At 29.9% G+C, this 12215-nt stretch overlaps 3 protein-coding genes across 3 annotated transcripts in view; 1 reads left to right on the plus strand and 2 right to left on the minus strand.

Moving 5' to 3' along the window:
* The window catches only part of LOC127289002 (low affinity immunoglobulin epsilon Fc receptor-like), a 146972-nt gene extending 144441 nt beyond the window's left edge, over positions 1–2531 (minus strand). The window contains exons 1-2 of the mRNA XM_051316773.1: positions 2318–2531; positions 1914–2018 (exon numbers count right to left, since the gene is read on the minus strand). The gene's annotated coding sequence lies outside the window, so the exon portion shown is untranslated. The remainder of the gene's footprint in view (positions 1–1913; positions 2019–2317) is intronic.
* Positions 1–8544, plus strand: part of LOC127288964 (dipeptidase 1-like) — an 87741-nt gene extending 79197 nt beyond the window's left edge. Inside the window, exons 3-8 of the mRNA XM_051316689.1 lie at positions 3028–3160; positions 3320–3511; positions 3694–3893; positions 6315–6475; positions 6537–6666; positions 6847–8544. Of these exons, the coding sequence (XP_051172646.1) occupies positions 3028–3160; positions 3320–3511; positions 3694–3893; positions 6315–6475; positions 6537–6666; positions 6847–6975 (945 nt within the window). The 3' untranslated portion in view covers positions 6976–8544. The remainder of the gene's footprint in view (positions 1–3027; positions 3161–3319; positions 3512–3693; positions 3894–6314; positions 6476–6536; positions 6667–6846) is intronic.
* Positions 8545–11916, minus strand: LOC127288868 (G patch domain-containing protein 1 homolog). Its single transcript, XM_051316569.1, has 4 exons — positions 11768–11916; positions 11213–11591; positions 10857–11090; positions 8545–10770 (listed from the first exon to the last, which is right to left on the minus strand). The coding sequence occupies exons 1-4, from the start codon at positions 11829–11831 to the stop codon at positions 8670–8672; spliced, it is 2778 nt and encodes a 925-aa protein (XP_051172526.1). The 5' UTR covers positions 11832–11916; the 3' UTR covers positions 8545–8669.
* Between the last annotated feature and the right edge of the window lie 299 nt (positions 11917–12215).

Genomic DNA, 12215 nt, shown 5'->3' on the forward strand with positions numbered 1-12215 from the left:
TTTTAAGTTTAGAAAATCCAATCGTTTTTTCGAGGCTTTCTATTTTTCCACATTTATTATATATGTATAAGCCTCTTTTGAATTTAAAATTCATGTTGAGTATTCACTACACAACAGTTAAACTTTGATGCTTCAGTAAACGTGGTTGCTGCAGAACGAATTTTAAATATCCTGTCTGCAATGCACATAATTTTTTAGTTGAAAATTTTATAAAGTGATAAATTATATATTCTGAATATGAAGAATCATAAAAATATCCATATAAAAAGGCACAATAAATGTCAATGTATGATTTATAAATTGATATACTTTTGGCACATCGTATAAAATAGTTGAGTGTAAAAAAATACATCATCATTAAAAAAATATAAAAACTTGATCAAGTTGCATTGTAATTTTAGAATAATAAATAATATATAATAAATTCCGCGAGTATAATTTTGGTAATAATAGAATTTATTACTTTCAACTTGAAATCACCATAAAAAAGAAATTCAATTTCATTCGTAAGACCCAAGACTTTAATCGAAAGCTGTTGAAATGCTAGAAGCCTGTTGAAGATTCCTCGAAAATTGTCTCTTTTGGTATTTTGACACCGGGTGTGTACACGCCGAAGAATCAAGCTTATTTTCATTTCATGAGATTGCACTTTTTTGAAATTAAATTAAAAATAGAATTAGGAAAGAAGTGAGGATAAATGCTCAAGAATTTTTTTCATATATATAATAAAATACTATATATTTGAAATCAAAAACATGAGAATAAATTCGATATTTGTACAAAATTATGTGAGCCACAAACCTAATTTCAAAAATGTGAGTTTCTTTAAGAATTGTGTCTTAAATCTGAAAAAGTTTTTTCATTAAAGCCACACTAATAAATTATATGCAAGATCACCTCTTACAAGGGAGACATACACGAGAGTAATGGAAATGAGCAGAGAGAGAGAGAAGTTCGTGTCGAGTGCAAGCTGCAAAAACGGCTGAAACAGCTGCTTCCTCCATGACCACAGACTACTTTTAACCTTTTCCTAAAGACTTTTTCTTTTATTTCAAAGGTTTCCACCAGTCATTGTAATTGTTTCCACTTCAAACGAACCCTAAGCTTAGCAAACACGAGTATATAGAAGATAATATTACTTTAACTGGAAAATCTAATTTCATTAAAATTTCAATATTTTCTTTATATTAATAATATTTTGAGAACTTTGCCAGAAGTTCGATTAATTGACGCATATTTAATAAATGTACGTATTTTCATCGCCTCCGGAAATTCAAATTTTTAGCAAAATTATTATATCAAGACAATAAAACATCATATTATATAACAGAATAAAATAAATCAAATATTTAAATGAAAAAATCCCATAGTGACGAAGTGGATAAAAATATTAAAATCTGATCATCCAAATGTGATTAACATCCAATAAAAAAAAACTTTACAATACCTTATAGCTGAAAGAAGAAATTATTAGTATACCCTGCTCTAAATTAATTATAAAATTTTTTCTTTTATTTATTAATTAATTAATATTTATTATAATTCCTTGATAATACTCACTAATTAGAAAGAAAATTGTAAAAATAATTAAAAATTTTTCATACTTTTATTGGCTTAAAAAAATCAAGTTTCTAGAATAAAAAAAATTGATATACAACTAAAGTTTCTAAAGGTATTAAATAAAAATTCTTTAATTATAATTAATTAGTGATGTCCACGTATACTAAGCAAAAAATACCTTACTCTAAGAAACACAAACATACATATTAAATAATAATAATAATCCACTTTCAAATTAAAAAAATATGTAATATAAATTTAATTAATATTAATTTAATTAGCTGTCACTAGGAAATTTTCCAAATATGTTACAACTTGACTCCACCACAATAATAGAGACAAGAGGAACTTACCATTCGTGGATTATCTTGGTTTATACGATATGATGCGTTGATCATCCTTTTCCTATCTCCTTCTGAAAGCCACTCTTATTACAATCAGACCAATTTTATCTTTTCCTGCAAGCAAAAATGGTGAAAAAGAGAATAGATACCAGCAATTCAATAAAAATCTTTGTCTTTATCTTCACTTAAATCAGGAACATAGTAAAGTTGTTAAAATTTACAAGCAAAAAGTAAATAAAATCATATGGGAAAAGGGAAAAAATTATTATCGCTCTAACATAATCTCAATTCATAGTCGCAATTTTCATATTGATATATGTATTGTTAAACAGATTTATACTAATTGAAAGAATTTTATACTTATTAAAAAGTATTGGGTATCAAAATATTGTAAAATTTAACAATAATTTTACCTTTCTCGACCAATTATGAAGATCTGCACTTGAACGCGCTACTTATTTCTCCAAGTTAATTCTCCCGTTAATTTACATGAAATTTTTTTTTAATTCATTGGTGAATTGTCACTAAACACTGGATTATTACACTTCTTAACGAGGATCGAGTATCAAAATATTGTTAAAATTAACATCAATAATGCCTTTTTATCGAAAGCTGACAACATATTTCACGATTGTTTGTTTGTTTGTTTGTTTTGTTTAAATGGCCTCTTGTAATATTTCACGATAAATACCCAAATAAGTAACAGGTTACATCTTGAAATGTGAGCGACGTTCTTATTGGTTTACGAACAATAGGAATACTGGCGCCATACTTTTCCGCTAAATTATAGAGCTACCTTATTCGTCGTGAGAAAGGACAGACGGACGCCGGATAGGCCGCCAGCCGTACAATTTGGACCAATAAAAAAGCTTTACTTTTAGGCGGGAAAGAATTCAAAATTTTGAAAATGAGTAAAAAAGCATTATTTTTTAATAATAAATCATAGAGCGAATATTGTTATTGATTAATAAAAATTAAGAATAATTTCAAATTCCGTGAAATTGAATAGCGGAAAAACTGAGACTAATTTGATTATTTGTATAATAACGAAAAGTAATTTTTAAAAAGCAATAGAATAAAAAATGTATGGAAAATAATCGTAAAATATTTATTTATTCTTCAGTTTTGGGCCGCTTACGTCCCATGTGACTCACAACATCTCAATGCCGTGCAGATGACTTTGGAGCAGGTGGACCTAATCAAGAGGCTCATAGAGAAATACTCTCAACATATGCAGTTCGCAGCATCCTACAGGGGTAAGAAATAACTTCAAAAAATTATAAGAATTTTCCATATTAATTCATTTTTTTTGTATAAACTTCTAGTTTCATGTTTTAAACACAAAAGAATCGCAAAAATAATTATTAGGAAATTGTAGTATAATTATAATTCTGAAAAGTAATTACCAATTGCAGAAATCCTGGAAGCCCAAGACAGGGGTAGGATAGCCTCTTTAATTGGGGTGGAGGGTGGTCATAGTCTAGGTAGTAGTCTAGCAGTTCTAAGGACACTGTACCAATTAGGAGTACGTTATTTAACTCTTACGCATACTTGCAACACTCCATGGGCAAAAAGTTCCACAGTGGAGCAGAACGAGCGAATTGATGGTGAGAAATTACACTTGAAATAAATTAGAAATTTCACAGTAATTCAAAACAAAAATTTCCACACAATGATTCAATTAATTTAATTAAATTTCTTTGTAGTTTGAAAAAACTGAAATTCACTAATTAATCGAAAAATATTAAATAATTAAGAAAGGTTTGAAAAAAGGTTGTATGAATTTTAGGTGGACTGACCTCATTTGGAAAGGCGGTAATTCGAGAAATGAATAGGTTAGGAATGATGATAGATTTGAGCCACACTGCAAGAGCAACCATGAGGGATGCTTTAAGAGCGAGCAAAGCACCTCTCATATTCTCACATTCTTCAGCCTTTGCTATTTGCAACTCATCGAGGAATGTGCCTGACGACATCCTCAAGCAGTTGGTAAGTGAACTGAACATCAATTTCACTTCAAGAACTGCTTGAATCCAAGTCCCCGTTGTTTCTTGTTCTTCTATTTCCAATTATTATCTATTCCACCAACTTTCCATTTTCGTTAAATAGTTATTCCATTTATTATTTTTTTTTTTTATTAATTTTAATTATTTATTCATTTTTGGACAAGATTTTTTTAAAAAACATAAATATTTTGTAAATTTAATAATTTATAAAAGTTTATAAAAGTCCTTTTTCCAAGAGAATTATATTGAGATAAAATTTCCGGTTAACTTTGCCTTGGGTCTCTCTCCCTCTGGATTTTTGTTATTCGTTGCTCGCGTCGATTGCCTGAATAGAATAGATAATTATCTAGTTCAGTCGAGTAAGTTCCAATGGCTTGAAACAATTACGAGAAACAATTCCTTTCCACAGTTGAGTTTTCTAGACCATTAAGACAACCATCCACGACTTCGTTATTTCAGATCTGAATTAGACAGTGCTAAAAATAATGTTCCATGTGTACTTCTCCCCTTTTTAGTGTATTTTAGGATCGCGATTAAACCATTTATGGCGGATAACATTCTAGATTCAAGGATTATTGCACATCAAGTTTCAACGATCTCAGAGATTATTTCCTTTTAATTAAAATCCCTTTGTGTAGAAAACGTTGGCCAACAGAATTCTGTTTTTTTTTTATTTGACGAATTATCTCAATCTCAAAATATTTCTGATATAGTGAGATCGTTTTTCTTTATTTTTCATCAGTAATAATGGAAAACCTGAAAAATAATAAATAATTTGGTCCATTTTCGTAAAAAAAAATAGAAAAGCTACCTCAAACTAAGAAATTTGTTGTTGTTAAATGAAAATTGGAGTTAAAAATAGTTAAAGTTGATAAAATGGTAGTAAAAAAATAAAAGTCGAGGAGAAAAATATACGAGTTGCGCGAGGAAAGTCTTTCTGTGGAAGATGTCAACGGCTTAAATCCGTTAAATCTGAGGATTTACAAGCCGCCACAGTCGAAATCCTGAAAATGTACCCCGGGTATTAAGTATTCTATATCCTTCAGCAAAAGTTTCAACAAAAAGAAAAAAATGTTCCTTTCATACCAGTCATTTGAAATTTTCTTCAAGAAACTTTATACACGATAAATTGGGACTAAATAAACGATACACTAAAGAATACACAATAAATCTTGACTCTGAAGATTTTCAACTCAATCTTTCAAAATTTCTTCAAGAGTGTAATTAAATACATAAGAGAATTTAAAAATCAAATTCTTTTATTTATTAAATTTAAATGTTTTCTTCTAATGAAAGATTTTATTAAAATTTGGCAGTCCCTGAAAAACATTTGGATAGAAAAAAATTGTGTGAAATATTTATAGAAATAGTTTTCCGAAAATGTTTGAAAAGTAAACTTACAAAATCCTCTTTTTTGACAAACGCATCGATCACGTTCTATCGCACACAAAACAGAGTAAAACAGTTTAGAAATGCTTGGCTGTAATGTATATCCGATAGCAGACAAAAGAATACTGGTCCATGATTTTGGCGCCAAAAGGACAGTTGGAAAAAACAAAGAGGATTATTTGTAGTTTTAACCAAACAACTCGCATCCGATTGAGAGGATAAACTTTATCTGAAAAGAGTGAACTTTGATTTTATTTCCAAAGAGAGGAAAATCCCTTTTTTAATATTACCTCACTAACTTGAATGGTAATTAATTATTCACTATTCGACTATTTTATTTTGAAAATTTTTGATTCTTTTTTTTAAATTGAAAATAAACATGGAATAGTTTTAGAAAATAAAAGTTGATATAAAAATGAAAATTAGTACGTCTAATTTGTTTTGGAAATTGAAAAGAAGAGTTGCTTTGGTTGAGTTATGAAAGCTTCAGAGAGAAAATAGAACGTGGGACACACAACCGAGAATAGAAGAGAGCATGTACATATAGGGATTAACGGCTTTAAAGCTAGTCGCAAGACAAGAGTAAATGTGCTAAAATGGTTAGTTACATGACGAAGTAGAATGAACTGTATAGAGTCAGACATCCTGACGCTGTTTACTATCTAGCGTTTATAAATGCACCACAAATTTACGAGCTCTATCGCTTATCGAATTCGTTCATCTGATTCAGACAAGAAAAGTTAACACCACTTTTCCCCCAAACTTTACTCTCAATTGCGACCTTAACAAACGGTCACAAATTTCCATTTTCACAAAGCTAATCGCGTCACCTCCAAAATTTGCCTTTGCCCTGAAACCAATAAAAAGAAATGAAATCAATGAAATTTAATCAAGAATAAAATTAATTAAAATAATATTTTTACAATATATTTAACACCCGGTGTTTAATTGGTCAATTATTTTTTCCAAGGGAGTCTTGAAAATTGAGAATCTAAAACGCTCTCACTTGTTCCAGGCTGCTAACAATGGTCTGGTGATGGTCACATTTTACAACTACTTCGTTAAATGCGGTGCTGAAGCTAGCGTGACTGACGTTGCAGAACACATTTATCACATTAGGAATTTAATTGGAGTTGACTACATTGGAGTTGGTGGAGACTTCGATGGCATTAACAAGTACGTTCGTGTAAAAGTTGGTCGCAAAACGAATGGTTTTTTATTGACTTTATTTTTCCAGAACACCTCGCGGTCTAGAAGACGTTTCCAGATATCCCGAATTGTTTGCGGAACTTCTTCGAAGTGGCAAGTGGTCGGTGCATGATCTGAAAAAGGTTGCTGGATTAAATCTATTGAGAGTCATTAAACAGGTGTGTAAATACTATTCCAATAATAATTCCTTAATACATATTTAAGAATAGTTGAAAAATTAATTATTATAGATTATTTTTAATTTTGGTTTCAATTTTAAATTCAGAATTTTCATAAACTATAAAAAATAGAAATTAAATATAAAATTGAAATTATTTTAAAAAATGTTTGACTTACAGGTTGAAAGGGTCAGAGACGATATGAGAACAGCGGGAGAACTGCCATCGGAAGATTTACTGGACTCTCCGGACACATCAGGAAGTTGTGCTTTGGACATAAATACAGTGCCAAGAGTTAAGGAATTTTGAAAATATTCACATATGCATCTCGAGGAATGGAAAGCTCGAGAGTCAAAAGAAGAAAAAATAAAGAAAGAAAAAAAAGACTTTTTCTATAGAAAAAAAATTGCAATCCTTGTTCGATTGAAAAGTTTTTCAAGTGAAAACTTGCACAACTTTGCGATGCTCAATCGGTGTGAATTTATACACACGCGATCTCGACAATTAAATGTGCCAGCACTTACACGTCACCAAAATTCCCACCCACACATGTATAGGAAATATATTGTAAAACTATTTCTATTTCAAATGCGAAAAAATCCCAGATGAACAAATGATAAAAAATCTGAATGACTGGATAATAAGTAATTGATTCAAGAGTCTATTTTCTTTACTGACTTTTTCTTGCATTAGTCTTTCAAGAAACTGATGTGGCACATCTGAAATAAAAAAAAAAAGATAACAATGGTAAATTTTAAAAAATACCCAAATTCACTATAGAAATATTAAAATAGTTCTTTTAGTGAGAGCTTTTCAAATTACAAATTTAAAATGACTGATATTAAATTTAAGAAAGTTAATTGAATCGCATTTTTAATTAAATTTCATTAAATTATAGACTGTTATAAATATATAAATGTAATTTAAAGGAAAAGAGATAATTTCAATTTTTTTCGAAACTTTAATGAAAATGAAGAAAAGTTTTCAAATTGTTTGAAATTTTCTTATACTTTTTTACCCTTCTTAAAAATGAATGATAAACATTTTATAAAACTGTAAAATCAACAACTACTTGTGAATATCTAAAAGCGTGATTTTGAGGTAAAATATTTTTAAATGAGAATAAATGTGATCATCCATCAATTACAGACTTTAAATATAATATTCAGAACAATTTCAATAAAGTTTTTAGTTTCGTATCCACATATTAGAAATTTTAAATCGAACTTTAAAACAAGAAAATAATTGTTATACCTGAAATATAAAGTAACAAAAGATTGAAATTGAAAAAAAAATATTATTTATTTAAAATTGAAAAATAAAACAAATTTAAAAAATATTTTTGTCCTGAATTTTAAAAGGTCATATCTTTCTGAGCTCTACAAAATCGAAAATTGTACGATTTTGTTAATCTTTGTGTAAAAATTTAAATGAAAATTCAGGACAATAAATATTTCAATAAAAAAAGGAAACAAAATGAAACTAATGAAATTTGGTACCTCAATTGCACCTTATACAAAGAACGAAAAATCTCATCTATAGCGTCTTTATATCGAATATTTAAATTTTAAGGAAGCTTTTACTTTTCCTTATTTTTTCTAATAAGGAGAGTGCATTGTTTCCTTAATTTTAACTATTTCGATATCCCTACCTGTCTGTGTCTTGTGTGCACTTATTCCTGTAGTCCGTGCGATTGAATCTTTACAAAAATAAAATAAATAAATAAATAAGAAAACAAAAACCAAAAAAAATGAATTTTCAAAATCGCATGGATTACTTGGCAGCCTTCTGCGAAAGGCTAGTCACAACATAGTATATCAAATTTCTGTTGTAACTTGGAAAACGGGCGCTGCAAATAAATGTTTCTATTGCAAAAAATTATTTGTGTTTAATGTAAACATCTATTTATTATATATATATATATATATAATTATTATTTTTCCCCTTTTACAAACTCTATTTTTCCTTGTCTTATTTTTATGTAACCTAAATCACTTGTTTTTTTAATGTTTAGACTTTTTTTCTTTTTTTGATTTTTTATGTTTATAACGTTCTTTGTCTTTGTGTTTATGTTTTTTTTTCTCCTTTTTCGATTTTTTCACTTTTGTTCTTTTTCCAATGTCTTTCACTTTCTTTTTATTATCCCTGAAAATATCGGAAGAAGTGTCATCAACACTTTTAAAAAACGATCTTGAACTTTGCAATGAATCACGATTTTCAGTAATATTTTTCGACTTTTCTAAATCCCGTGAAGAAGAAAATGGAATAACTTTGCAAGTGACTTCTATAACATCCGGTGACACTTGTCTAGTAGCAGATGCTTCATTTTTATTCTTATCAGATTGTGATGTGGATGGACCGACTAAACTATCGAAATCCAAGTTTGCAAAAATACCCCTCGGTGGTGATGTATTTCGTTGAATATTAATTTCACCTGGTTGTCCAATCAAAACTGATTTTACAATTTCACTGTCAACACTTTTTTCTGGATCAGAATCCGAATCTTCACTGCTACTGAGAAAAATGGCCTTAAAAAGATCACGTTTCTCTTGAATTTTTTCTTTTGCTTCCTCGAAGCTTGGTTCACTTTTCGAATCATAAATCATTGAAAACTGTTCACCTTTTCCGAATACCTTTTCATATGAAGCTTCAAAATTTTTATCTATTTCGGTTGTTTCCTCTGTAATTATTTCATCGAATTTTTTCTCCTTGAGACTTGGACTTTGTGGCTCATAATTGATCTCCTTTTCTAAAATTGTTGATGTCTGAAATTTCGAAGCTCCACCACAAAAGTCCAATGATTCAAAAACGGAAAACTTCTTCTTCTTCTTCTTCTTTTCAGTGTCCATTGCGCAACCGACATTTGGTTCTGCAACATTGAACCTTTTGCAAACGAGGCTGGAAGGTTGCCAGATTATTCTTTCTCTAGTTAGTTTACCAAACATTTTCATTTTTGCTGCCTCCTTCATTTGATTTGTAATGCCTTCTGGTTCACTGAAAATCGAAGGATTCGTGACAAACTTTTTGACCACGGAGTTTTTCTTTCCCTCCATGCTGGAGTTTTGGATATTCTTCGAATCCAGAAGTCTTGCCGCTTGTTCAAACTCAGTTTTTTCTTGATTTCTTCCCCATTCGCTCATTGTGAAAGGTTGAATTCCATCGAGTTTGTGAGTTTCTTTGTGTTTACGTAAGTCGAGATATTTTTCGAATCGCTGCTGTTTATCAGGATTGGTAATGAAAAGATTCATGGAACTCTTAGATTCTACAGGCGAATCAAGTTTATTCAGGCTTTCTGACTTATTCGATTCTTGGTATTGTTCTAAATTTTGAAGACTCCCATCAACATTCAAGCCAGGTCCCATGGTTCCGCCTTTCACGAAACTCGATGAATAAAGTTTATCTAACCACGATGAGGATGCTGCAGCAATTTCTCTCTCTTTTTCCAATTTTTGTCTCTCGGCAACTTGTTCCCGTCCATGTAGATTTAATGTTTTAGTTATTATTTTCGCAGCAAGTGATGATACACAATCAATTTTGTTCGATTGTTCTTTATTATGAGATTTATTATTAGATTCACCTGATTCTTGTGAATTCCGTGATAAAGAAGGTTCACCAATAATAGCGCCTCTCGCCTCAGCATTCAAATGTTGACCACCATATTTTTTCGTCACATTACGTGGAGGTGACTCAATTGGAGGATTGAATCGACTCTTTCGAATAACATGAACAGCTTTAAAATCCTTTGGCAAATCGGGTGGCTCGAAAAATTTTCTGCGAGGTAACGAATTTTTGGCAAGTAGAAAACTCTCAAAGCATCCATTTCTCATAAAAGTAACAACTTTACTTTGACTTGATTTCGAATTCAATTTCTTTGACGGTCCCAATTCAAAATCGTAATTTGACATGTCTTCTCGTGCGTAGATATCTTCATCCTCCGCTTCAAAGGCACCAACTCCGAATGCCTGACCAGTTACAGAAAATTTCTTATTTTTTTCTTCAAGACAAAAGGTTTGTGGTTCAAACAAATTTATGTGGCCAGAGAGGACTGGTCGCTTATCCAATCCAGTGTAACCGATTCCAAAAAAATTGTCTTTTGGATTAATTCTGAAAATAAAAATAAATAAAAATTTATTAATTAATTAAAATATGATAAGTACTAAAATTACATTTAAAGAAACGGAAAATCACACCTAAATGGTTCATAATCGTCAGGAGCAAATTTAATTTCTGAATATTCATCATCTGATGATTCCGAGTCACTTGTTTCGTATTGTTTCTTTTGAGTAGGCATATAACAAGTGTACACTTTTACTTTTTCGTTTTGTTTTTTAACATTAGCTTTTTCTCTTTTTGTCAGTCGTGGTCCAATACCCTGTCCTGGTTTCCAGCCCATTTTTTTAAGTAACTTCACGCCTATTCTGTCCCTGTTGAAATAAAAATAATGATAATAATAAAATAATTCAACAAATGCAGAAAATTAAGAGCCTATATTCACAAAGTTTCACTGGGACAAAACAAATCTGAACATTGTAAAAAAATTACTTACTTGACAGGTTTAATGACATTTTCTAAAACAGGCGTTCCAGGAATTGGACCATCATTAATATGCCGAGCCATTTTTCTTTTAGTTCCCCTTTGTTTAGCATCAACGTAATCTAAAGTAACACCTATTCTAGTTGGTGCAATTCCAAATTCACTGGTGTCTTCTTCATCCATAAAATCTTCTGGTCGTTGAGTGATGCCTTCAAATTTTTTTTTACGAGAAGATTTAAATTGTTGAGGTTGCCATCCATCTTTTGTTCCAACGGAATTAAAATATCCAGCAGAGAAACCACCTGTAAAAGCCCCATGAAATCTACGTCTTCCATATTCGTCAACAGCAATTTGATCTTGAATTCCCACGGGTTTTTTCCGTGGTAAATTATCTGTCCAAAGTTAAAGAATTATTTTATTTTTACATTAAATAATTGTCATGCCCAACTGTTATTGATAGTAAAATTGTTAATTAATATAAAATTAATTATTAAACAGATATAATATAATTTTTATTAATTAACGTTATATTAATATTAATTATAAAATACATATAATTGTGACAAACCTTCGTCAAGAGGGTCAAGTGCACATCCGTATTTTGCATAATTTTCTTCTTCTGAATCACTCATTTTTATTGATTTACCTAAATTTTAATTAATACTTTAAATATTAATTACACTAGCATATTAATTATTTTTGAATGTTGTCCAATAATCATTGTTATAATTAATAACAAATTGATCCAAACTAAACGTTTTTATTTACGTTTTTCTCGATAAAATTGAGGTTATGTTCGGCGCGACATCTCGCGACAAATGTCAAATGTGCGGTTCAATATATTATAATTACCTATAATATACTTTTGAAATATCCAAATTTAAAAATGAAATTATTAATAATTAAAACGCAAAAATAACTTTGTAAAATTAAATTAAAAATAATATATTATTAGCATATTAGTAAATTTGTGTCTATAGTATATTCAAAAGTTCTATTGATTCATCCATCAAAAG

This window comes from Leptopilina boulardi, unplaced genomic scaffold (genome assembly GCF_019393585.1).
Source record: "Leptopilina boulardi isolate dan_hultmark-lab unplaced genomic scaffold, ZJU_Lbou_2.1 LbouV2_123, whole genome shotgun sequence".
NCBI classification, from domain to species: Eukaryota; Metazoa; Arthropoda; class Insecta; order Hymenoptera; family Figitidae; genus Leptopilina; species Leptopilina boulardi.

Bases quoted from the DNA above. Each gene is read 5' to 3' on its own strand.
- LOC127288868 (XM_051316569.1), bottom strand. From the start codon at position 11,831: ATGAGTGATTCAGAAGAAGAAAATTATGCAAAATACGGATGTGCACTT. The intron at 11,091-11,212 runs GTAAGTAATTTT...TTATTTCAACAG, and splicing joins AATGTCATTAAACCTGTCAA to GGACAGAATAGGCGTGAAGT. The intron at 10,771-10,856 runs GTGTGATTTTCC...TTTTATTTTCAG, and splicing joins GACGATTATGAACCATTTAG to AATTAATCCAAAAGACAATT.